This window comes from Martes martes, assembly GCF_963455335.1.
Source record: "Martes martes genome assembly, chromosome: 8".
In the NCBI taxonomy this organism is placed as follows: Eukaryota; Metazoa; Chordata; class Mammalia; order Carnivora; family Mustelidae; genus Martes; species Martes martes.
In genome coordinates, this window is record NC_137895.1 from 100,741,309 (window position 1) to 100,764,685 (window position 23,377).

The 23,377-nt window shown below is 56.1% G+C and overlaps 2 protein-coding genes across 5 annotated transcripts; both read right to left on the reverse strand.

Moving 5' to 3' along the window:
* Positions 1-214: 214 nt before the first annotated feature.
* On the reverse strand, positions 215-12,342 carry ATN1 (atrophin 1). Of its 4 annotated transcripts, none has more exons than XM_080810365.1 (10): positions 12,209-12,342; positions 7,254-7,448; positions 6,990-7,127; positions 6,759-6,834; positions 4,006-6,059; positions 3,553-3,775; positions 2,481-3,177; positions 1,450-1,593; positions 923-1,103; positions 215-771 (listed from the first exon to the last, which is right to left on the reverse strand). In XM_080810365.1, the coding sequence occupies exons 3-10, from the start codon at positions 7,022-7,024 to the stop codon at positions 738-740; spliced, it is 3,444 nt and encodes a 1,147-aa protein (XP_080666491.1). In that variant the 5' UTR covers positions 7,025-7,127; positions 7,254-7,448; positions 12,209-12,342; the 3' UTR covers positions 215-737. The 4 variants fall into 4 exon arrangements, with proteins under 4 accessions (XP_080666491.1, XP_080666489.1, XP_080666490.1 ...); XM_080810363.1 differs by having other exon boundaries at positions 4,006-6,056; positions 6,721-6,834; XM_080810364.1 differs by having other exon boundaries at positions 4,102-6,059; positions 6,721-6,834.
* A 4,197-nt stretch (positions 12,343-16,539) lies between these two features.
* On the reverse strand, positions 16,540-23,190 carry ENO2 (enolase 2; the record flags this gene model as incomplete). The annotated part of the gene is made up of 11 exons (XM_080812219.1): positions 16,540-17,470; positions 17,764-17,822; positions 17,989-18,097; positions 18,333-18,534; positions 19,571-19,768; positions 20,896-21,118; positions 21,350-21,483; positions 21,930-21,999; positions 22,303-22,361; positions 22,507-22,602; positions 23,106-23,190. 11 exons carry the CDS (start codon positions 23,188-23,190, stop codon positions 17,401-17,403), a joined length of 1,305 nt encoding a protein of 434 aa, XP_080668345.1. The 3' UTR covers positions 16,540-17,400.
* Between the last annotated feature and the right edge of the window lie 187 nt (positions 23,191-23,377).

A 23,377-nucleotide genomic window follows, 5' to 3' on the forward strand; every position in this document is an offset into this window, starting at 1 on the left:
TCTGGACTTCCCTGCATTGCGAGGCAGGGAGGGACTAGCTCCGCAGTACCCCTCCAGCGGAGCCCCTGGGTCCTGCCGAGAGCTCCTCTGCGATTCCACGTCTCTACACCCAGTGTCCTGTTCCACAGCTTTCTCTCCAGGCACTGCTCACCCCCCCCACCTCACCCCCAACTCCGCCCCCCAGAGCCCGCAAAGAACCAGTCACAGCCATCTTCCTGGGGAGTCGTGAGGATGTTTTTGTTTGGTTTTGGTTGGGATGTTTTTTAAAGAGCGTCATATAGATATTTATATATATAAATTATTAATGTGGGGGAGGGGCAAGGGGCATACATCGCAGAAGGGGCGCGCGCACAGGAACTGGGGACGGGCGGGGGCAGCACACGATGCTACGCAAAACAGCCACATCTAACAGATGAAATCATCACACCAACGGGGTGGGGGAGGGGCGGTGGCCACCGAGGGCTGGGCATGGGGGAGGAAGAAAGCAGGGGGACAGGAAAAAGGGACCTGGTCCAAGATACTGTGCGCTTTCTGCCCCCACCCTGACGCCACCTCCCCACCTCTGCCTACCACAGGAGCCTTGGCCTTCCTCTGTCCCTTCCTCCCTCCCTCTGCCCAGCTGCTGAAACCCTGCAAAGGAGCAGCACCCCTCCCTCCTCAGCTCTGGGGGGCGGGCTGGGAGGGAGGCCTTGGAGGTCCAGATGCAGGCGCCATGGGTGCTCTCTTGATGGCAGGTCCTACAGTGGCTTGTCGCTTTCCTTCTTCAGGTGACTGGTGGAGAGGGGATAAAGAGCAGAGCCATGAGACTGAGGTCAACCCTGCCCAGGGCCCCTGTCACAGAGTTGAATGGTGGAGCAGGGGCTCCTCCCCCCACCCCAGGAACCCAAAGCCCGCCCCTCTGTGCCCCAGGAAGCCAATGCACCTGTAGTAGTCCTCCTGGGCAGGTAGCGGCACACTGTGCAGCGGGTGGTGGGCGTGCAGCCACTGCTGCTGCTCCAGGGCCAGGCGCTGCAGCTCAGCCGACTGCGCGTGCATGGCCTGCAGCTGGTGAGCTGCGGACATTGGGGCAGAGAGGGAGGCTGGCAGGTCCCGGTAAGGAGCAGCTGTGGGCAGGAAGGGTGGGGGGCACAGGACCGATGGAATGCTGAGCACTTACTCTGGGCCGGGAGACAGCTAGCCTCCTTACGTACAGAGGCGACAGAGACTAAAACACTTACAGGGAAAAGTCAGTCCTGCAAGTTGCCAGCCATGGAGAGGATTCAAACCTCCGCCTGGCACTCAAACCTGCACCTCTCTTGGGCAGGGCCTCAGCCCTCCTTCTCCTATTCCCAGCTCCTCTGGATACCTCCGCATCCCTTCCCAATCCCAAAGAGGCCCACCCCACCGCCCAATCTCCTCCTTCCTGCCCTTATCTCATCAGACCCTCCCCACCCCCACCTTCATCCTTACCAAAGAGCTGGTGACGAAGAACTTCGTTCTCGTGCAGAGGGTGAGGAAGAAGGGGGTTGGGGAGGGTCCCAGCTGGGTAGGGGATCCGGGTAAGGTGAGACCCTGAAGCCAGGGGGTCAATGAGAGGGTGCACCGAGGCAGAGGCTGGAGGGTAGAGAAGAGGAAGGTGTCACCAAAAGGCAAGTTTGGAGAAAACCATGCACGTGGGTGAATGGATCCAAGCCGGGAAGAGATGGACAACCAAACACAGAAAGACCCAGTGAGGAACAAGGAAGAGCAAAGGAAGAACTAGGGGACTGGTGGGTGGCCAGGACAAGACCTTACTGGAGTAAGGGACACAGGAACACACAGAGGCCAAATAACAGGAGATTACAGTTTGTCAGAGGGGTCTGAGGAAAAGGAAAGAGACGTGGACTGCTTAAAGGAGATAGAGGGAACCAGAAAGTTTAGGAAGTAAGACAGGAAGAGACAGAGGAGGTTAAGAGAGAAAGCACAAGGGAGCCCAGAATGACCAGGACTGTAACGTTAGATCAGGCAATGTTCTCGACAATAATATGGCAAAAGGACAGTAAATAAAGCTCATTAGTACCTAAGATACCCCCAGCCAAAGCTATAAGGGCTCTTTCTGGAAGGCTGTAGATCTAGAGATGGGGAAGAACATGAAAACACCTCCACTTGGGAGGAGAAAAGATGGCAAGAAATGGTAACAGAGTTTAATCCAAAGGAGCAAGGAAACAGGTATGTGAAGGGGGTTGGGAGGTGTGGTCTGAGGGCAGAAAGGTAGCATTCCCTCCAAGGTTTCCTCTACCACACGTGGAATGCTAGACTCTGAAGTGGGGTAGCGTGTGCATTATTACAGTCCCTGTGGCAAGGCTGGGGCATGAGATGGGGGATGACAGGGAGGCAAAGATCAGGGGAGCAATCCCCGGAAAGAGGCTCATGCCAGACTTTAGAGGAGGGAAGTCTTGGCCTGAGGAACAGAAAAGCCCAATCACTTGCCAGGAACCAAGAGAAAGTAGTAGGAGTCTCACCTGCATGGATGGCATCCTGCTGGTGGAGATGCAGGTGCGAGTGGATGTGGGAGTGCTGGTGGTGATGGGGGGTCACATTAAGCATCTGCAGCCGGGCCAGCGGGTCATTGCCCAGGGCTGCCACTCTTTCTGCATGCTGCCTCTCAGCTGCCAGACGCTCCGCATAGGACATGTCAGGCCGCAGGGCTGGCCCAGCTGCCAGCGCTAGACGTTCTCTCTCCAGGGGCCCCAGACTCGGATGAAAAGGAAAAGGGTGCAGGCCGGGTGGGCCAGGCTGCAGAGCCAGGCCCCCATGTCGGGGGAAGGGATCAAGGCCTGGCCCTGGGACCCCATGTAGGGGTTCCAGCTCACTGGGCTTCACCTCAAAGCCAGGCTTGAGGCGGTCACGGAGATCTCGTTCACGGGCTTCCCGCTCCCTCTCCCGGGCTGCTGGGTCGCTGCTGTACAAGGCCGGGACATTGTAACCCAGGAGCCCCGGGTCCACTGCCCCTAGGGGCACGTAGAAGGGATGGTTGCGATTGCCAGGAGACATGACGTGGGGTCGGGCGTATTCACTGAGCGTGCGCAGGGCTGGAGTGTCAGGACCCAGGTAGGGGGGCACTGTAGCTACAGCGCTGCCCGGCTCAAACGGAGGGCGATGGGGCACAGGACCAAGAGATGGGCACTCCACTGGCGCCCGGCCCTCCTGAGCCAACTTCTGTGGGATACAGGGGGGAAAACAGTGTCAAAACAGCAAGTCTGGAAAAAGGCAGCTTGTCCTGAGCTACTCATTTGCCTCGCCAGCTGAAAATCAAAACGCTTCACTTTACTAGAACTCAGTTAAGCGGGAATTTCCCTAACCCTTTCTCCTGGACTTTGGCTACCCCTACCATCTGCAGCTACTCTGATCTCAATTTGTCCTCCCCCAAACCCAGGAATGCGAGGATTCCTCCCGCTAGAATCCTTTCGTCTCTATTTCCCGGGCTGCCGTGCCTCCTCCTTTCCGACAGGGAGCGCAATGACGCCCCCGCAACCCACCCTGCGCGGCGCAAAGCGCCAGAAAGGCGGATGGCGCATGTGGTGACGCACTCACCACGCTGCGTTCCAGCTCACGCTCCTTCTCGCGTTCCCGCTCCTTCTCGCGTTCCCGCTCGCGCTCGCGCTCCTTCTCTTCGCGCGCGCGCTGCTCGGCCTCGCGCCGCACCTTCTCCACCAGGTCGGCCCGCTTCTTGGCCAGCTTGGAGCCCTCCAGCGGCACGAAGTACAGGTCGCTGCGCGCGCACGAGTTAAAGCCGCGATCCAGGTGTTTGTTGAACCTGCCGGGCGCGAGGGCGGCGCGCGCTTAGACCCGGCGAGCTGCCAGATCGGCCCGGCGGTGACCCTGCCCCCAAGCCCGCCTGCGCAGACCGTGAGGGAGAGGCCAAGTTCTGGAGTACTTGAGAAAGCACCATGAGAACGAGTGGGGTTCCCCCGCACCGCTCTTTCCGTTGCCTAGCTCTGTCGCTCCCCATTCCAGGCCCAACCGCACCCCGGCTCGGAGGCTCACCTGGCTGACTGGCTGGCATGGCTGGGCACGTCTACCACCTTGGGAGGGGGCGAGGGGCTACGGGCGGGGGGCACTGGGCTCTCGGGGGTCTCATACTCTTCAGCGGGCTCTTGCTTGATCTGCGTGGCGTTCAGGGGCGGCCCGGAGGCAGGGGCTGCAGGCGGTGGCGGCAGGGATGACAGGCCTGAAGGCCCGGCAGGTGGCAGGGGTCCTGGCCCCACAGTGGGCGAGCCTGGCTTGAAGGTCCCTGGGCCCGCGGGCGGCGAGGCGCCTCGGTAGCCGGGTGGGGTCCCTGTTCGGAAGGAGGGAGGCGACCCCGGCTTGTATCCCGGTGGGGTGGCCGTCTTGTAGGCCCCTGGGGACGGGGCTCTCTTTCCATAGGGCGGGGGCCCAGGTGGGGAAGCTGTTTTGTAGCCTGCTGGCGAGGAAGCCACTGTGGCAATGACCGTGGAAAGCGTAGCCGAGGAAGTGGTGACCGGAGGCACCGGCGGGAAGGGGTAGGGCGCTCCTTGGGGGCCCTGGGAAGGGGAGGGGTGTGAACATGGGTAGGATCCTTGAGAGGAAGAAGAGGAGGAGGAGTTGGAAGAGGAGGAAGAGGCGGGGGGGCCATTGGGGCCTGCTTGGCTGTAGGACATCTGGCCGTGAGGTGGGGGCAGGTGTGCTGGCCCTGGTGGGTAGGGCCTCAGAGACCCCAGGGAGGGAGACATGGCATAAGGATGGGCATGGTGGGAGCTGCTGCTCTCCAGGGGGTGGGGATATGCTCCAGGTGGAGGGGGCCCAGAGCTCCCATGATGCTGTTGCTGCTGTTGCTGCTGTTGCTGCTGTTGCTGCTGTTGCTGTTGCTGCTGCTGCTGCTGCTGCTGCTGCTGCTGCTGCTGGTGGTGATGGTGATGTGTTGGGGCTGGTGGGTGGCCTGTGGATTGGCCTCCAGTTGAAGGAGGGAAGGGACCTGGGTGGGCATTGCTGTTGGCTAAGAGTCGGCCATAGGGAGGAGGTGGTGGGGGACCCTGGCTCCACACAGCCTGGGATGGAAGGGAAGGCTGAGTATACTTCGGTGGTTGATTGGAGACAGTCAGGCTTGTTGGGGGAGGGAAGGAGTGGGGATAACTGGGCAGTGCCTGGGAAGCTGGGTACTGGGAGGCAGAGGAAGAGGATGAAGAGCTGGAAGAGGAGGCCGCTGCAGAGCTACTACCAGAGGATGAATATGGATACCTCATTGGGGGGGCTGGGGCAGAAGAGGAGGAAGCAGGTGGCAGAGGATGGGGTGAGGGAGCAAGAGTGGGGCCCTTCTCTGGGCCAGGAGGAAGTCCACCCATACCCTGCCCCATGGCATGGGGAGACGGCAGATGCCCAGGTAGTGGCTGGGCCCCCAGGCCAGGAGGAGAGGCTGAGGCATTGTTAAGGGGTCTCAGGGCAGGTGGGGGAGGCAGGTTCGGTGTCACATGGGGGAAGGAGGCCGGTGGTGGAGCAGAGGGCAGGTTTCCACCACCCACTGGAGTGTTAGGTGGCTTTGTTGGGGGAGCACCACCAGCCCCAGAGCTTGATATTGAAATGGGGGTGGTTGGTGGGGGGTGCTGTTTACCCCCAGTAGGAGCCCCCACTGAAGAGGCAGCTCCTCCCCCCTTGGAACCCATTGGGGGTCCAGACAAAACTCCTCCACCAGTGCCCCCAGGGTAGAGCTGTGGATGAGGGGGAGGGGCCCCAGGAGGAGCCTGGAACATTCGAGATGTGGGGGGCTCCATGGGAGCATGATATCCAGTGGGTGTCACAGAAGGATGGGGCTCAAAGCCAGGCTCTGGCTGTCGGGAGGTGCTGTCTTGCGGTGAAGGGGAGGGAGGAAAGAGTGGAGGTGGGTGGTAGGGGCGGGCTGGGCCCTGGGACAGGCCAGAAGATGAGTCGGAGTCATTCTCCACACTTCCAGGGCTGTAGATGCTGGGAGACGTGCTTCGGTTATCTTGGTCAATATCCCTAGGGTCACTGCTGCCATCATCATTGAGGCTCCGCCCATCTAAACTATCCAGATCGGAGGGAGACTGTGGCCGAGGGAGCTCCTGCTGCAGAAGAAGGAGGACCATTTTTTTTTCTTTTTCCTTGCCCCCCCCCCCTACATTTGGGGCCTCCCTTGCACAAAATCATTTCTCCCAACATACCACTGTACCATGTGATGAATACTCTTGCTCAAGCCCACCTACCATGTGGGGATTCCCCCCTCTCCCCACATTCTCAGCCAGTGTTGTTTCCCTCCCTGGGAAACTCCATTCTTTCCTCAAGTGTCCATCTCAAGCACCTTCTCCCCATCCACAGCTAAACCCAAATCCCTGTCTTCCACCAGCTCATATCCACCCTCTTCTCATCTCCTTTCACCCCATTAACTACACATGCCAGAAACCTGTGGTTTTTAAAAAGACCACTCCTGCATTTTCCTTTTGAGACCTCTCACCCTCTCACCTTTAATCTCCTCCCCAGCCCCTTCATGAAAACCAGGACCTGGGGAAAAAGAGCCTAGAATCCCCCACACTCCCAGTCCCCTCTGGCCCTGCTTGGTCATCTAGTGACCTGGCTACATCCCTGTCTGGCATATTACAGACAGCACTCCTTTAATAAGCACCAGGTCTCTCATATCCCAGGCGAGATACAGTAGGAATCATGAGTGAAAGAAGTTTTCAGTTAACAGTGGTCAGAAAATGGGTCAGGATGGCTGCTAGGGTCTCCCACCTCAGTTTTGGTCTTTTTTGGTGCATTGGTCTCCTCACTTTCACTCTCTGAGATCTCCTCACTCCGGCCCTGCTTGCTGACCTTTGGGGTGGAGGCTTCCTCGACGCGGGCCTTCTGTTAGAGAGAAAAGAGAAAATCCCTGTCTTCTACCTCCCAAAGCCTCCACCGTAACCCTCTGCCAGACAGGAAGTTCCCCCACAACACACACACACATACACCCTCAGCTCCAGTGCCTGGGCATCCTGTGGGAGGACCCGAGGACAGAATACCTTGGCTGTCTGCCTAGACTTCTCGGCTTTGCCATCACTGCTGGACGTGCTGACCCCTCCAGGGGAGGCCCGGCCCCTCGATCTCAGTTCTTCCCGGGGCCCAGGGGCCTCTTTCTTCCGTCCACTCCTCATTGACATCTGAGGGAGAAGGAAGGAAGCACCTAACTTCATGGTGTGCCTTATTTCTGTTCTACTTCTCCAGGCCCTCACCCCTAGTTCCGCCACCCTTCATCATTCATGTCTCTCATTTCAGCTATTACTCACTGAGTCTTTATTCTGTCGTGTCTTCATTCTTCAGGCTGTGGAGACCCCATTCTCCTCTGCCTGGGCAGCTGAATACAGAAACTTCTCTGCTTCCCCCCAAGTTCCCCACAGCTGTGGTCTGGGAAGCAGGCAGCAGGATCTCCCAAGTGTCCAGTACAGGCACCTGGAACTTGCAGGATCTGTTTTCAGTGAAGCCTGTTAGAAGAGACCACCAGAGTCTCCAAACTGGGGAACAGTGTCTGAAGGGGTTATCACTGGGCTTATCGCAGCCCAGCCCTGGGCCTTTGGGCCAGGAGGCACAAGCTCCCATAAGACATTGCTGGCCTGCCCCGCGGGCCACCCAGGCTGTCTACAAGTGAAGCAGACTTTGCTTGCAACATCATCTCTTTCATCTCTGGAGAAAGAAAATTCAGATGGACCTGTGAGGTCACATTATTTACCCTTCATGATACCTAGGAAATACCTGTGTGTCCATGAGTTCCACAGAACCTTACCAGGGAGCATAAAGAAATGTAGCTCAGGGCACCTGGGTGGCTCAGTTGGTTAAACATCTGCCTTTGGCTCAGGTCATAATCCCAGGGTCCTGGGATTAGGTCCCACATCAGGCTCCCCTTACTCTGCAGGGAGCCTGGTTCTCCTTCTCCCTCTGCCAGCCACTCCCCCTGCTTGTGCTCTCTCTCAAAAAAAATTTTTTTAAAGATTTTATTTGACAGAGACAGTGAGAGAGGGAACACAAGCAAGGGGAGTGGGAGAGGGAGGTGGTGTCCCACTGAGCAGGGAGCTGGATGCGGGGCTTGATCCCAGGACCCAGAGATCATGACCTGAGCAGAAGGCAGACGTTTAATGACTGAGCCACCCAGGCGCCCCAGTCAAATAAAATCTTTAAAAAAAAAAGGTGGGGCACCTGCGTGGCTCAGTGGGTTAAGCCTCTGCCTTTGGCTTGGGTCATGGTCTCAGGGTCCTGGGATTGAGCCCCACATCGGGCTCTCTGCTCAGCAGGGAGCCTGCTTCCTCCTCTCTCTCTGCCTGCCTCTCTGCCTACTTGTGATCTCTGTCTGTCAAATAAATTAAAAAAATATTTTTAAAAAAAAGGTATCTGAGATAGTAAGTAATTTACTGAGTGCTGTCTTATGTCAAGCCCTTACAATTTCACTGAATACTTATAACCAACCCTCCAGTATTCTTATTTCCATTATACAGGTGGGGAGACTGAGGCTCAAAGATTGAGACTGTGACTTGCCCAACTTTGTGTGATGAATACACAGAAGCCTGTGACAGCATCAGAATCAAACCCATGTCTCCCTGACTTCAAAGCCCATGCTGTTTCTTCTAGACTTTGCTATAGTCTCATCAGAAGCTGGTGGGGAGAATTCTCAGAAGGCTCAGATCAGTCCCAGAGATATGAAAAGAATCTTTTCACATCAGAGTAGGTGGGAGAAGAATGTCCCATTCTCTAACACAAAGGCACACAGTCCTACCAAGCCCAAGCCCAAACCTGGGTATTCCCAAAGTGCAGAACTTCATTTCTGGGAGCCCCCCTGAGGCCCTCTGTCTAGTGCTTGGGTTCCCTTAGGCTAGAAAGTCAGGACTTTCACTTTACCAATCCAAGCAGTGAGGATCAGTGAGCACATAATACAATAATACAAAGTTACCAGTTTCTGAGTCTGTACCCCCACTTGGCTTCCACGGGGACACATACCTCACCACCTGTCTATATCTGTACCTGTATCTACAGCCAGCTATTTTCACTCACACTTGTTTGTTTTTCTAGCTAAGTGTCACATCTCTCCATTTTATTGACCATGAAGTCTTTTGAGAGCAAAAACTATCTTCCCACCATTTTCTTCCTTTCCCTATCTCCCACTGGTGTCACTTATATATGGGTGCCCTGTTCTGTCCTTGCCATTGACCTGTAAGCCCACTCACTTCAGTAGGTCTTTTCGAATAAAATGCTGCTGGCTTTGGTGGGAACAGGGTAAACTTAGCCACCTATTACTGAGGCAGAGGCCTGGCTAGGTAAATGGCATTTTCACAGTAGATAGCATGTTTTTCCCAAGGAATACAGAGTAATTATTTATCACTCATCTCCGCTGAACCCTACTGAGACAGGCGGTGAGGGGTGAACCTAACCTTTACAGAAAACTTAAATAATGATTTACTTAGAGTCACAAAGAGCTGAGACACAGTTCCAGGTCTTCTGAACTTAGAACCCATGCTCTGCCCAGCAAATCGGCCATCTTTCTTCAACTACAACTATTACCACATTTTGGAATTTTTATGTAGATGGGTTTTAAGACATTGTCAAACACCCTCAAAATCCAAAGAACAAAACCCGACAGAAGAGAAGGGGAAAACAATCTCAACGAAAGCACAGCAAAGATGACTATTTGTGACTGGTGTGTCTTTGCCAGCCCCATTAGAGGAGAGTCCCCATGTCTCACCCCAATCTCAGAATCCGTTCACCAAGTCAGAGCGAGGAGATCCAAAAGCTCAGAGAAATGCATGAATGGAACTGAAAAACACAGCAATCAGGATGCCCCTCCCCCTACTGCCACTGTTTTAAACAGATGAAATCTGATAAAATTATCAGTGAGTAGCTTTGAAGGAGAAAAGCAGTCATAAAAGCGTAGGTAATCCTGGGGGAAAGGAGTGGCAAGGGGAGAGCAGTTAGGGTTGGGCTGTACCTGCCGTTTCTGAACTCAGAGCATGCTTTAGCATCAACAAGGTGAGCTATACTCCATCTTGCCCTAGTAGCCGGTCAGTGGAACTAATACTTCAAGAACACCTACTGTGTATCTGGCAACACACTATGCACATTCCCCTTCACAGCCTTACTGCAAAAGAAAAATGACAAATACCAGACTGGGGAGATGCAAAAGTGAGAAAAAGGGAGAGTCTCTAAGAACAGGAAAAGAGAGAAATATGAGAAGGACGTCAGAGGGAATACACAATCAAGGCACAAGGCTTTCTGGGAAAGGCTTGCAGGGTGAATTTCAGGATTGCTGGCCCAGCCCCCAACATCATTCCAGACCTGCCAGACTAATAAACCAGTCCAAAGTGACTCCTAGATAACAATGCACCAAGCTAAGCCTTTTTAGAATACCAGGTTGTCAGAGAGGCCTCAGAAATCATCTTATCTATAACCCCTTCATCTTACAACAAAGCCAAGACTCAAAGAGAAGTGACTGACCCAAGGCCACAGTTAGAGGTACAGCGAGGACTAGACACAGTTATCCTGGCTCCTGTTCCAGAGTATTTCCACTGCCCTCTCCCCTGGGCCACCCTCACAAGGGATGGGCTGGTTAGAGAGCCCAGCCTCTCCCACAAGGTCAGGGAAATAGAAGGTTGAAGGTTAGCTGAGGGCAGGGGTCACTGTCGTGATGTCCCGGAAAGAGGCAGAGGGAGACTCAGGAAGGGAGACTCAAGCTTAAGAAAATGTCAGAATATCAGTGCAAAGAAGCAAAAAGACTACCAAATACAATAAGTTCCTAATAATAAGGTAGGCAGAGGCCAGAAAGAACTACCAAAAGATGGTGTAACTTGAACAGGAGCATTCCCATGCTCTCACCATGCCTAGGGGGAGGAACCAGGAGCAACACCTATGACCTGAAAATAACATGTCCACCTGTTCCAACAGACTGCTGGAAGGAAGGCGGGTGGACCCCCTGGGGAACCTCCCATCCACCAGCAGCACCAGAAACACCTTCCAGAACAAGCCAAGAGTCCCAAGGACAGAGTGAAAGGCTGAGGTCCATCAAAATCCTGAACCCCCACCTATAGGACATCCCACTGGATCACTACTATGGCAATAAAATGGTAGAACCTGCCCCTCAAGAGTCTATCCCAGGAGTCCATCTGCCAGCCACTCCCCCTCCAGTTGCCAAAGCAACTCCTATCCTTCCATGGCACCCTCGGGGAAGGGAGCTGGAGAGTGCCTGCCCCCGTGGAAACAAGCCCATGCACAAAGAGCAATCTCTGAAATCCGAACAGAAATGAAGATATGACCCCCTCCACAGAAACCACAACTCCAGGGTCAGCCGCTGCTCTAGGGATTTGAGGGAGGAGGTCACAACTTGCCTGGAGTGCCTATAAGATTGTTCAGTTCTCTCCTCCTTCACCCTCCCAGAAACCCTTTCTCCCTAACTCTCCCTTCAATGGTCCCATCTTTCTCCTCATTAGTTCTAGGGGGACCACACTACTCGGCCCCAGTGTGCTCCTCTCCAAGAAGTAACTGTGGCTGGGATTGGAACAACAAGGTCAGAGGTGGCCTGAAGTGGGCGAAAGAAAATCGAATCACAAAGGCATCCACTTCCCACTTCCACCCCGTAACACCTCTGCTGCTGCTTCTCGAAGGTGGACCTCTCCTCGGCCCTTTCAGAGCCTCCCTTTCCCCAGGTTCCATTCTCCCTCATCAGCTACAATCCCTCTCTTTCCACCTACCACACCCCTTCCCCATTTCTCACTTCCCTTCTATACCCTGCACCCCCAACCCCGAGTTCTGAAATCCGGGCTCTGGGCCTTTTCCTGAAGCTCTAATGCCCCACCTCGCTGCCATATCTCCATTCCTTTTTTGCCTTCGCCCGAAGCCCCCTCGCGGGCATCCCCCCCCTTTTCCTCTGCCAACCCTCCACCTCGGTGCTTCTCTTTTGGTCCCGGGGTCCTGGCTACCCTCTTGCCCCATCAACCCTCCTCCTGAGAGACCCTCCCACCTCCCTCCACCTTCCCGGTCCTCCGGGTGCCCGGGCCCCCATCCCTCCTCCGGGTCCGGCCCCACCCCCTGAACCCCCCCAACCCCAGCCTCAGCCCGGGCAGAGCCCCCAGTGGGGGTACCGGGTCGGGAAAATAACAAATGGAGGCGCCGGCGGCGGCGGGAGGGGGAACTGGGAGGGGTGGGGGTGGGGAGCCGCGGGCCAGAACCCGGGCGGGCCTGAGGCCGGGGCGGCAGCAGGTCTTACCTGGTCGTAGCTCGGGACGGCTGGCTGGCTCCGAGCGAGATTCGGGGCTCCGGCGCCTCCGGGGGGCGGCGGCGGCCGCTCCCCCGCCCCCCTCTCCTCTTCCCGGCTTCAGTCGCCGCCGCGACGGCGGCGGCGGCGGCCCCGGCCCCCCCGGAGGGCGGCCCCCATCCCCCCCCCTTTTCCCCCACCTGGCCCGGATCGCCCGCCTGCCCCTCGGAGCAGATCCCGGTCCGCGCGCTCGTTCAGCCCCTCCCCAGGCCCGCCACCTTCCCCCGGCCGCCCGGAATGCCCGGGCCGCGCCGCCCGCCCCCGCCGCGCCGCTCGCCCCCGCGGCCCGGCCGGCCCTCCGCGCGGCTCTGACCCGCCGCCTCCCGCCCGCCGCCCGCCGCCCGCGCCCGCCCCGCGCAGCCCGCACTCGCGCGATCCCCGGCCCCCCTAGGCGGCCTCCGCCCGCGGCCCCCGCCCCTTCCCCGGCGGTCGTCCCCCCCGCCTCACCCCCTCCTAGCCCCTCTTCGAGGCCAGCGGTGCCCCCTAAATGGGTCCAGGCCCGAGGCCCCGGCCCGACGCGGGGCTGCGGGCGGGCTGGGCGGCGCGTCCGGCGACTAGCACAGGAAAGCGGACGGCGAAGGGAGGGAGCTTGGGAGAGGGGGATGGGAGAAGGGAGGAAGAGGGAGAAGGAGGGAGCGCGGAGGAACGGAGGAGAGAGGGGCCAGGAGGGAGACGCGAGGGAGGGAGCGCGAGGCAAGCTGCGAGGGGGGAGAGAGGGGGATCCGGAGAGGGGGAGGCGCTGTGCGAGTTGGCCGAGGCCGGCCGAGGGGGCTGGGGCGCGGGGAGGGGTTCGCCGAGGCGGAATGTGGGGAACCGGAGAGAGCTAGGTGGGAGGGGCTGTCGGTTAAGGGCAGAGAAGGGGGAGACTGGAGAAGTTTGGGGGCCGAGGGGGTCTGTGGCAGAGAGGAAGTGGAAGGTTGTTGGGTGTGTGGCAGAGATTGGTCTAATGGGGGTACATTGCGAAAATGGAGCTACGTGGGGGCTTTGGGGGGCAGTGAGGTATGTGACAAGGAGGGGTGACTAAAGCTTGGGGTGACACGTAGCAGGAGGGGTGGGGGTGATGATGCGGGAGAATGGGATGGAAGCTTGAGGTCATGCGGAGGGGAAGAAAGTGAAAAGATGTAGAGAGATATATATATATATATATATGGATGGGGTTTCTGGAAGAGAGTAGTTTGGAGGTGATTGGTGTTGGGAAAAGAATAGAGAACATAAGAAGGGGGGATGATGATGGAAAGCTGGAGAAAGTCCAGAGACGTCAGCATGGAGAGAAGGGGAAAGGTGAGGAACCTTAAGAAGGGATGAAGGAGGTGGGGGCAGAGGCATATTCTTGGGGACCTGTAGAGCTGGGTGGGAAAGGGGTGGGGAGACACCAGGATGGCTGGATTCTGGAGATGGGGGGTTTCCAAGAGAACTGAAGAGGGTTTGGGTTGGCTAGACAAAGGTGGATACAGTGGGGTGGGGGCAGAGGGGGAAGTGGGTAAAGAAGATTAGAAGGAAATGTAAGATAAACAAGGCCTTTGGTGGCAGTATGGAGGGAGTTCCGAGATGGGAAAGAGCAGAGTGGAGATGGGAAGGGAAAGCAGTAGAAGGAAATGATAGAAATGGGAGAGGGCAAGCACCCCTGTGTAGGGAAGGGATTAATTCACAGGAGCAGGGCACCATCTTCAGGCCCTTATGTCTGGTGGTGGCTCCATTTTCCTTCTCAAACCTGTTCGAAGTCATCACAGATTGTACTCTGGGCCACAGGGAAGGGGTCCAGTGGGGAATAGGCTCAAGGTGGAGCCAAATCCCTAGGTACCCTGGTCCCCCAATCCCAGCCCTCCTACTGTGGAGACAATCCCCACCCACCCCCAGACCACAGGTTCTTCCTTCAACCCTCCCCCTGTCAGCCAGCCAGCCATTTCGTCTTGCAGCCTGAAGCCAGCACCCCCACCAGTCCACCACCAGTGTCTTCTTCTGGGCTGTCTCCCTGGCCCCACACCGAGCAGCAACATCTCCCAGGACAAAGGACACCAAGACACTGGGTGATTTTTGGCAGCTGAGATTGGGAAGGCCAGAGAATGGGAGGGAGGCGGGCTGGGAAACTGGAAGAGCTGGAGCTGGAGCTGGAGCCTGGATTGGGAGCCCTTACCAGTTCTCCAGATTGGGGGTGAGAGTAGGGCATGTGAGGGGGCAAGCCTGGTAGAGGCCAAGGATGGGCCCTGAATGGTAGGATCCCACAAGGCTTCTGGGAAGGAAGGAGGTTGGATTTGTAGCAACTCAGTGGGTTTTGCCTCATATGTCCTTGGGCCAGGCTCAGCCAGGTTCTGGGACTACCAAAAAGCTCTAACAGATTCTAAAGCACTGGAGAACCCGAGCCAGAAGGCTTCTGTGGCCTAGCAGTGAATCACCACTCTTCTGCAAAGCCTCTGAATTGGCCACTCACTTTTCTGCCCCATGCCCACCTTTTTTATCCCTCGGGGCCCTCCAGAGACCAGGCCAGCTCCCTATCTCCCTCTTCCGGATGATCCCTGCCCTCCCTTCCTCAGTGCCCTAGAACGGCCCCAGCTCCTTCTCCCCACCCCCACAACTTTGTTCCAAGACTCCTCCTCCTCACTCTCCTTTGCGTTTCCTCTTTCTGCACTTCTCAGTTCAGTCTCCCACTGGGCCCGTGGCCCAGGCCCTTCCCATCTCCCTTCCAGGCTGAACTGCTCTCTCTTGTTTTTTAACCACTGAGGGATAGGCTAGGATGGTGACACACCTGAACCTAAAAGAAAAATTTAGGCAGAGGTAGGAATGGAAGATAAGGAGTGTCAGAGAAGCCAGGGCCTACCACCTCCAATTCCTCTCTGACCTGAGGATCAGGCTCACCACTCAGCTTTGGGGTGCATCACACGCACACACACCCCACCATCACACAACCCAGCTCCCTTTATGGCCCCAGCCCCCCACAACCCACTGGTATCTAGGCAACGGCACAAAGGGAAAGGGGGGAGAGGGGCCTGGGAGGCCCAGACAACAGCTGTAACCCAATCCAACCCAGTACCTGGCGGGGGCGGGGAGGGGGGGCTAGGGGTGGGCATGGCTGCCAGAGAAGGCCACCTAGCAAGGAGGGAGGAAAGGGCAGAGGTTCGAAATAGTCCTGGTCAGTCCAGGAGTTGGAGAAGAAAGATGGCTATCATGGACCCCAGAGAAAACCCGAGAGGCCCAGAGAAAAGTACAGTGTGCCCCAAGGGAAACGGAAAGGAGCGCCAGGAGACAGGAGAGAAGGGAAAGATGAGATGTCCGCACTGAAATTAAGAGGCATAGAGGAACAGGGGCAAGAAGCTCTTTGAACTGAAAATGGCTGAGGTGTCAGTGACACAGAAAGAACAGAGAATGGGTCTTGCCCATACAGGAACAAATCCTCTTCTAGTCCTGGAGCTGGGCAGAATGGCAGAGAGCCCAGGACCAGAACTCAGAGTAGAAGCAGTTTAGGAGGCCCAGAGGGGACAACCTTGAAATTCCTCCCATCCCACCCCTAGCTCAGGGTGAGTATGGCGTCCAGCGGAACCTTGCCTCCCTCTAGTGGCCACAGCTCCCCATGTGTAGCCCCTACATGCTGGGCTCGTTCAGTATCCCAGCCCTAGGAGAGAGGGTTTCTCTCCCTGGGTGGTTGCTGGGCCCCAGTCAAAGTCAGTCAGGGACCCCTTGGAGCTGAAGAGTGATAGTGGGTCTCCAGCCGCACATGGGGGCCCTACCCAGGCCAACCCAGCACTTGTGGTTCTGACTCCCCAGTTTACTAGAAGACTCCATTTCCTCAGACCCTCCTCTGTGTCTACTGGTTCCACTCTTTTCCACTCTTCTCTCCCTAGTTCCCCATCTCACAGGTGATGCCCACACAGTGCTGATGCAGCTCGGAATGGCCCATGGAGAGAGGCCTCGATAGGAACTGCTCTAGTCCATGGCTTGGTCTCCTCTTTGGTCAAGGCCTACAGGAATGTGAGAACACTCTGAACCCCTCTTCCTAAAAATGCACACGCACAAACTCTTTGACATTTCTAGGAATTCTCAAACTCCAGACTTGAGAACCCTTCATTTGCCTGGGTCCTGGGGCCAGGCTTCTGCTGGCAAGGCAGGAGAAGCAGGGTCCCCACCTGGCCAGGAAGGGGTAGCCAATGCCATCATCTTAGCCATACTTGTTCGGTTTCCTCCTCTTTTGGGTCCTCCCCAGCTCTGCTATGCAGGTTCGCCAACTTCCGGGTGCTCCATCTTCTCTCCCCTCATACGGACTAGAGTAAGACTCTTGAGACACAACAAAGCACTGTGATTCAGACTTTAATGGTGGTGCTCATTTCCACACCACAGAGCTGGTGGCAACTGTGGAATGTGGCACAGGGGAGTGAGACATTGCTCTGGTGCAGCTGGAGGAAGAACAGGGAAGCCGGGGCTGAGGAGAGAGTTAGGGGAAAGAGCCCCTGGGGCCCACAGCCCTACCTCTGGACCAAGCCGGCTTCGGTTAAGGGCTGGTGGACACAGAGGAGCTGATGAGCAAGGCCCTTTTCTGTTACCCTTCCCATTCCAGCAAGACCTCCCAGCCCCAGGCCATCTCCGAATCTCCTGCCACATCACACACACACACACACACACACACACACTCATTTTCGGTCAGGCCAGGTTTGGACACTGGAGTTAGGGAGAAATGAGGAATTGATTAAGACAAATGAACAATAAATAAATGAATAAATAATCCACTAAGAGCTCGGGCCAGGCCCGATCACGCCGTCAGCATGCCCCTCCACCTCAGCTGGCCGCGCCTCCTGACTCCTACACAACATGGAAGACAGGTGGAAGCGACACACACAGTGACACACGGCCCCTCTCAACACGCCTTACCAACCAACCCAGATGCACCCTTCCCAGACCCTGACTGTTCTTCCATGGACTCCCTTATAATCCTCAGTCCCATGGCCAGTTTTTGAGGAGAGAGAATAGAAAGGACAGAGAAGTGGAGAGTGTGGAACCCAGAGGGGGAAGAGCACACAGCTGGGGCTGGACAAGCCAAGGAAGAGCGCAGCAGGTCAGCCGGGGGGTCCGGGGAGAGATGTCACAGAGCAGAACAGGAAGAAAGAGGTTCCAGGAGAGTGGCAAAGGGGTTCCAAGTCTCCGGGCAAGGAGAGGGATCACAGCACGCTGGGATTGCGGAAATTATGTCCAGCGAAGCGGGCTTCATCCCCCAGCTCTTCTTCAATTCTGAGAGAGAAGCCAGAGAGGAAAGAGTCAGGGAAGCAGGGAGAATCCTGCTTCTTTTTCCGGGGGGCCTCTATCCTCCAAATCCATCACAGCAGCTGCTTTGATGTCCTGGCCCAAGTGTGGGCATTCCCACGTGATTATGGGAGCCGCTGATCAGTAAAGCCATCATTCCAAAATAAGTATTTTCTGGATAGCTACTGTTTTCCAGGCCCTGGGTGCTGGAGGTGGGACGGTGGGCAAATAGAGCTTTTAACCCTCTGGGCCCTGGGCTCCCAGCCCCCAGGTATCCTCACCTCATGAGCTGGTTGTACTTAGCCAGACGCTCTGAACGGCACGGGGCTCCAGTCTTGATCTGAAACGTGCCCAAAGATAAGCAGCTCAGTCGCTGCCCCTCCGTCTCCTATAAGAAAACTTAACACTCCTTTGACATTCCCCTGACACCCGAAAACACCTGGAAAGAGAGACCCAGTCACCTGACCAGAACCCACCAACTGCACATAGCTCTCCCTTGCACTCACCTGGCCTGTGCAGAGCCCCACCACCAGGTCGGCGATGAACGTGTCCTCGGTCTCTCCAGAGCGGTGACTCACCATGACCCCCCAGCCATTCTCCTGGGCCAGCTTGCACCTGCAGCCACACACCAGCACTGACCCCCAGCCCCTCACACAGGGCAATCCCTTCCCAGCCCCAACACTGGTCTGGCACAAAGCTCTCTGGGAGGGCCAAAAGGCATGGGGTGGAAAGTGACTACAGGTTCCCCACTCTCTTCAGCCTCTATGCCAGGACGAGGCTGGGAGCACTTGCCGGAGGTTTCCTGTAGCAACGGGCTGCTGGGTCAGGAAGAGCCAGCGGGGACACTCACGCTTGGATGGCTTCAGTGACCGAACCGATCTGGTTGACCTTGAGCAGCAGACAGTTGCAGGCCTTTTCCTCCACGGCCCGCTCGATACGCTTTGGGTTGGTCACCGTCAGGTCATCACCCACAATCTGGATCCCTACATTGGCTGTGAACTTCGACCAGGCAGCCCAATCATCCTGGTCAAAGGGGTCCTCAATGGAGACCACTGGAGAGAGAGCAGGAGGGGCTCCGCATCAGGCAGGAACACCTCCCCACTATGGCTCCCTGGAATGGACAGATCCCCCGGCTAACTGAGCCTGCCTATCCTTGCCTCCCTGCCTACAAGATAGGCCTGCCCGATTCTCAGCTCAATTCTTTCAGAAAACCTACCAGGGGCGCCTGGGTGGCTCAGTCAGTTGAGTGTCTGACTCTTGGTTTCGGCCCAGGTCATGATCTGTGGGTTGTGGGATTCAGCCCTGCATCAGGCTCCAAACACTCAGCATGGGGTCTGCTTGGGATTCTTTCCCCCTCCTCTTCTGCTCCCCCAACCCCCATGCTCTCTCCCTCTCAAATAAATAAAATCCTTAAAAGAAAATAAAAGAAAAAAAAAGGAAAACCTTCCAAAAAACCAATGGTTCAGAGTCTTTCTCAAAAGACTCTCACTCTTTTGCATTTTTCCCACTTTCACTACTGGGAAGCTTTTCCTCAATGCTATTTGAAATCCTTCATTCTGCATTTATGACTACTTTCTCTTGCTCTGTCTCAGGGAAATGGAAACCAGATTCCTCCATGCAGGGGTTACAGCCCTTGAGTCTTGGAGAGGGTAATTTGGCTCCTCGTCAGCCTTTCTGTTCTACTCTCACAGTGCCTGCCGGTCCACTCAGCATCTACAACTTCATCAGTCAAAAACACTGACACATACAAGTTCCATGCTGGGCCCTGTCACCCTCTCACCATCGCTGGTTCCTTCCAAAGCCCTCCCTGTGATCCTGGGAACTTTGGAACGCATGACTTTAATTAGGACAGAAGTAGATAAAACAGATTCACCATGGGTACCTGCAAATTTAAACTACCTACAAAGCTTGTCTCTGCTCTTGGTCTCAGGACGGAGCTCCTCCCCCCACTCGGTCCTGATTCTCGGGCTCCTCTTAGACCTCTGCCTGACACCTACCAGCACCACATACAGTCCAGAGTTGCCCCACACATCCCTGCCTGCCCCTTGACCCTCACACTGCCCTTCCTCCCACACCCCTTGTTCTCACCAGGATAGTCCCTGACAAAGTCCTGGTAGAGGGCCCCCAGCTGGTCCCCAGTGATGTATCGGGAAGGATCAGCAGGAGACTTGAAGTCCAAGTCGTATTTGCCATCACGATGAAACTCCGAGGCAGCGACATCCATGCCAATGACAATCTTTTCTGTGTAGCCAGCCTTGTCGATGGCTTCCTTCACCAGCTCCAAGGCTGGGGATGGAATACAGTGAGATTACCAGCAGGAAAGGTGGGCAAAGAGGAATGAGAGTAAGAAAGAAATTCAGAGCCCCGGTGGAGGACTATTGCTGGGGAGAAACCTGACTACAGTTGCTGGTGGGGTCTTCCCCAGGGCTGGGAAGGGCAGGCCATCTTCTAAGATGGCAGAGGAATGCAATTCTGTTCATAACAGGTTTTTTGTAAATAGCTATCATTTATGGAGGGCTAACTATGTCACCTAAGTACAATGATACTAAGAGGTAGATACCATTATTATTCCCATTTTACAGATAAGAAAGACAAGCACAGAGAAGTTAAGTAAGAAAGATCACCAGCCAGTAACTCTTCAAGTCAAGGTTCAAATAGAGGCAATTTGGCCCCAGAACCTGAACTCTCAGCCACTTCTGTTATTGTTTTTATTCGCCATACAGCTCCTGCCAAGGCAGAGAAAAATTAGGGATCTTAGAGGCTCACTGAGAGGCTGGGGTGGAAATGGGATAGACTTAGAATAGAATCCATAGAGTATGATATTATCCCATCAAACTGAGAGTCCTATGAAGTTCAAGTCCAGGATGGATCCTACAAGGCACCTAGACCACTTCCCAGCATTTCCAGGGCCTCCAGTAAGAACTTAGAGTTGCTAACAAGGGGTGCCTACACAGCTGAGTCAGTTAAGTGTCTGTCTTCAGCTCATGATCTTGGGGTCCTGGGATAGAGCCCCGCATCAGGCTTCCTGCTCAGTGGGGAGTCTGCTTCTCCCTCTCCCTCTGCCCCTCCCACCACTTATGCGCGCACATGCTCTCTCTCTCTCTCAAGTACATAAAATCTTAAACTATATATAGATAGATAGATATAGACATATTATCTATCTATCTACCTACCTATAAATAGATAGATAGATAGATGGATAGCTAACAAATCTAGCTGGGCCCGTGAAGACTGTCCTCTTAGGCCTGCATGTGAATGTGGCAGGCCTTCTGGGACCCAGTTCCAGTACTGGTACCTCTTGGAGCTAGCTCAAGGGCCACCATACTCCTCAAGACCTGGTGAAGTGTGTGGCCCTTCTTGATGTCCCAGGACAGAGTGAAACTTCAAGCAGGGAGTGGAGCTCCTGGCCTCACCTTCACTGTTCTCCAGGATGTTGGGGGCAAAGCCGCCTTCATCTCCCACATTGGTGGCATCCTTTCCATACTTGTCCTTGATGACGCCCTTGAGTGTGTGGTAGACCTCTGCCCCGAGTCGCATGGCATCCCGAAAGCTCTCAGCGCCCACTGGGAGGATCATAAATTCCTGCATGGCCAGCTTATTCCCAGCGTGAGAGCCACCATTGATCACGTTGAAGGCCTGGGGGGGGCCACAGGACAGAAAACTCACAGAGCACTTCCCTCCTCCACCCCCAAGAGCGTTAACCCGAGATTGTCTGCCCCCACTTCCCAGACTCAAAGTCTCCTGCCCCCATCCTTTCTCTTTAGCTGCCTCAATGCACTCTCCCCCCATCATTCCTCACAAGATCTCATGCTCCCGCCCACCACTCCCACCCCCGGGAGAGGCCCAGGCAGGGCAGGCATGGCTCACCGGCACCGGAAGGATGAGGTCCGAGTTTCCGGCCAGCTGAGCAATGTGGCGATATAGGGGCAATTCCCGCTCGGCCGCCCCTGCCTTACACACGGCCAGGGACACACCCAGGATGGCATTGGCCCCAAACTTGGCTGGGAGATTATAGAGGAAGGCACTGAGCAAAAATGGCCCTATCTTTTTGAGCCCTGGCCTCCACCTGCTCTCCCAAAAGGAGCCAGTAAAGGAGACCCCCTCCTCCCTCTCCACTCCTGCAACACCTCGTCAGTGCTCCCCTGAAGATAGCGGACACACACACACACAACGTGATGGGAAAGGGCAGAGAGATCCACCTATTTCTAAGCATCCCGAGACCACAGGCTATCTCCTGCCAGCTCGCCCTCTTTGAGCTGCAAGGAAGTTCTTCCTTCTGTCTAATGTCACTCCCTCCCACTGCAGTTAAATTCATCTTCTCTTATTCTGGCTTTGGGAGGAGAATGGAAGCTGAGCTAACTCCTGACAGTCCTTCCTAAGGAAGCCCCCATAGTGCTCCACACGTCCTCCCCCTCCCACCTCCCCACTTTCGCCCAGCCCAGCTTACATTTGTTCTCAGTCCCATCTAGCTCCAACATGAGGTTGTCCAGCTTCTCCTGCTCCACCACAGAGAGACCCTGTGGGCAGAGCCTCCATCACCCCAGGCCAGCATGGAGGCTGGACTCTAAGGCAGGTTCCCCTCTGGCCAGGGTTCCTGGGAGAGCAGCCTGTCTGGATTAGAGGACCTGAACCCCAAAGGGGCAGGGAGCAGTAAAGGAGTCTACCCACCCTTCCTTGGTAACCATGATTCCCAAGACATGGACCTTTCTCCCCTGGATCCCTTCTCCCCTAATCCAAGATTCCTTCAGGACTGTGGTCCTGCCCACCAGCGCCCCACCCCGCCCCCCCTTCCCCAGCCCCCAGCAAAGAGTGGGCCTCACTGAGCTGATGAGGGCAGAAGCGATGGTGGTGTTGATGTGGTCCACTGCCTTCAGGACACCTGGGGAGAGGCAGGGAAGCCCAGCTGGGTCAGGGTGGAAGGGGCCAGAAGTGGGGGGCATGCAAAAAGGGGATTGGGAACTGGTGTAAGGTTAAGAGTATAAAGCTGAGGCATGGGAGAGCCTAGAAAAGAGAAAGGGCCTCACCTTTGCCTAAGTAACGCTGTTTGTCCCCATCCCTCAGCTCCAGGGCCTCATAGATCCCAGTGGAAGCTCCACTGGGCACTGCAGCCCGGAAAAGACCTGGGAGAGGAACATGAAATAAGGAGGGGCACAGAAGGATATTCAGGGGCCTAGGGATTCCTTCAGCCTTCCAGCTCCAAGCTGCCTGCCACATCCAGTCCCATCCCCACACTGCTCTCTAGCGCACACGCGCGTGCATGCGCGCGCACACACACACACACACACACACACACAGGCAGTGGCCTCCTCATCTGTGCAGCTGAGGTCCCACATGCACAAGGAGGACCCCACAGACACGAAGCTATGCTGTCAGCACACACATGCCCACATGCCTGGGGCACGCACAGACGTGCAGAGGAACTGTATACCTCATACACTGAAACAGGACACACAGATTGGCCTATCCTCGCTCCCCTGGACAGAGAGGATGCAACCCCCATAATCGAGGCTTGTAAGCCTGGCCCAGCACCCCATCCCCACTGGGAATCAAGGCATCATCCCCTCCAGGGCCAGGGGAAACCCCGACTGAGGGCTGTGGGAAGACCCCAGGCTAGGCTCACTACCTTTGGCAGTGTGGAGATCCACCTCCACCGTGGGGTTCCCACGGGAGTCCAGGATCTCCCGGGCCCAGATCTTCTCTATCGACATGATGGCTGAGATCTCGGGTGGAAGGAAAGGAAGGAGAAAGATAAGAGGTTTAGAGAGGTGGAGCCTGATCAGTGGGAGGGACCAGAGGCTGGGAGGGATGGGAAAGAGGTTACTGCAGTGGGGGGGGGAGGGGGAGGAGCTGGCTGCAGTCCTGGCTTTAGAAGGGATCCCCCCCCACCCCATGGGG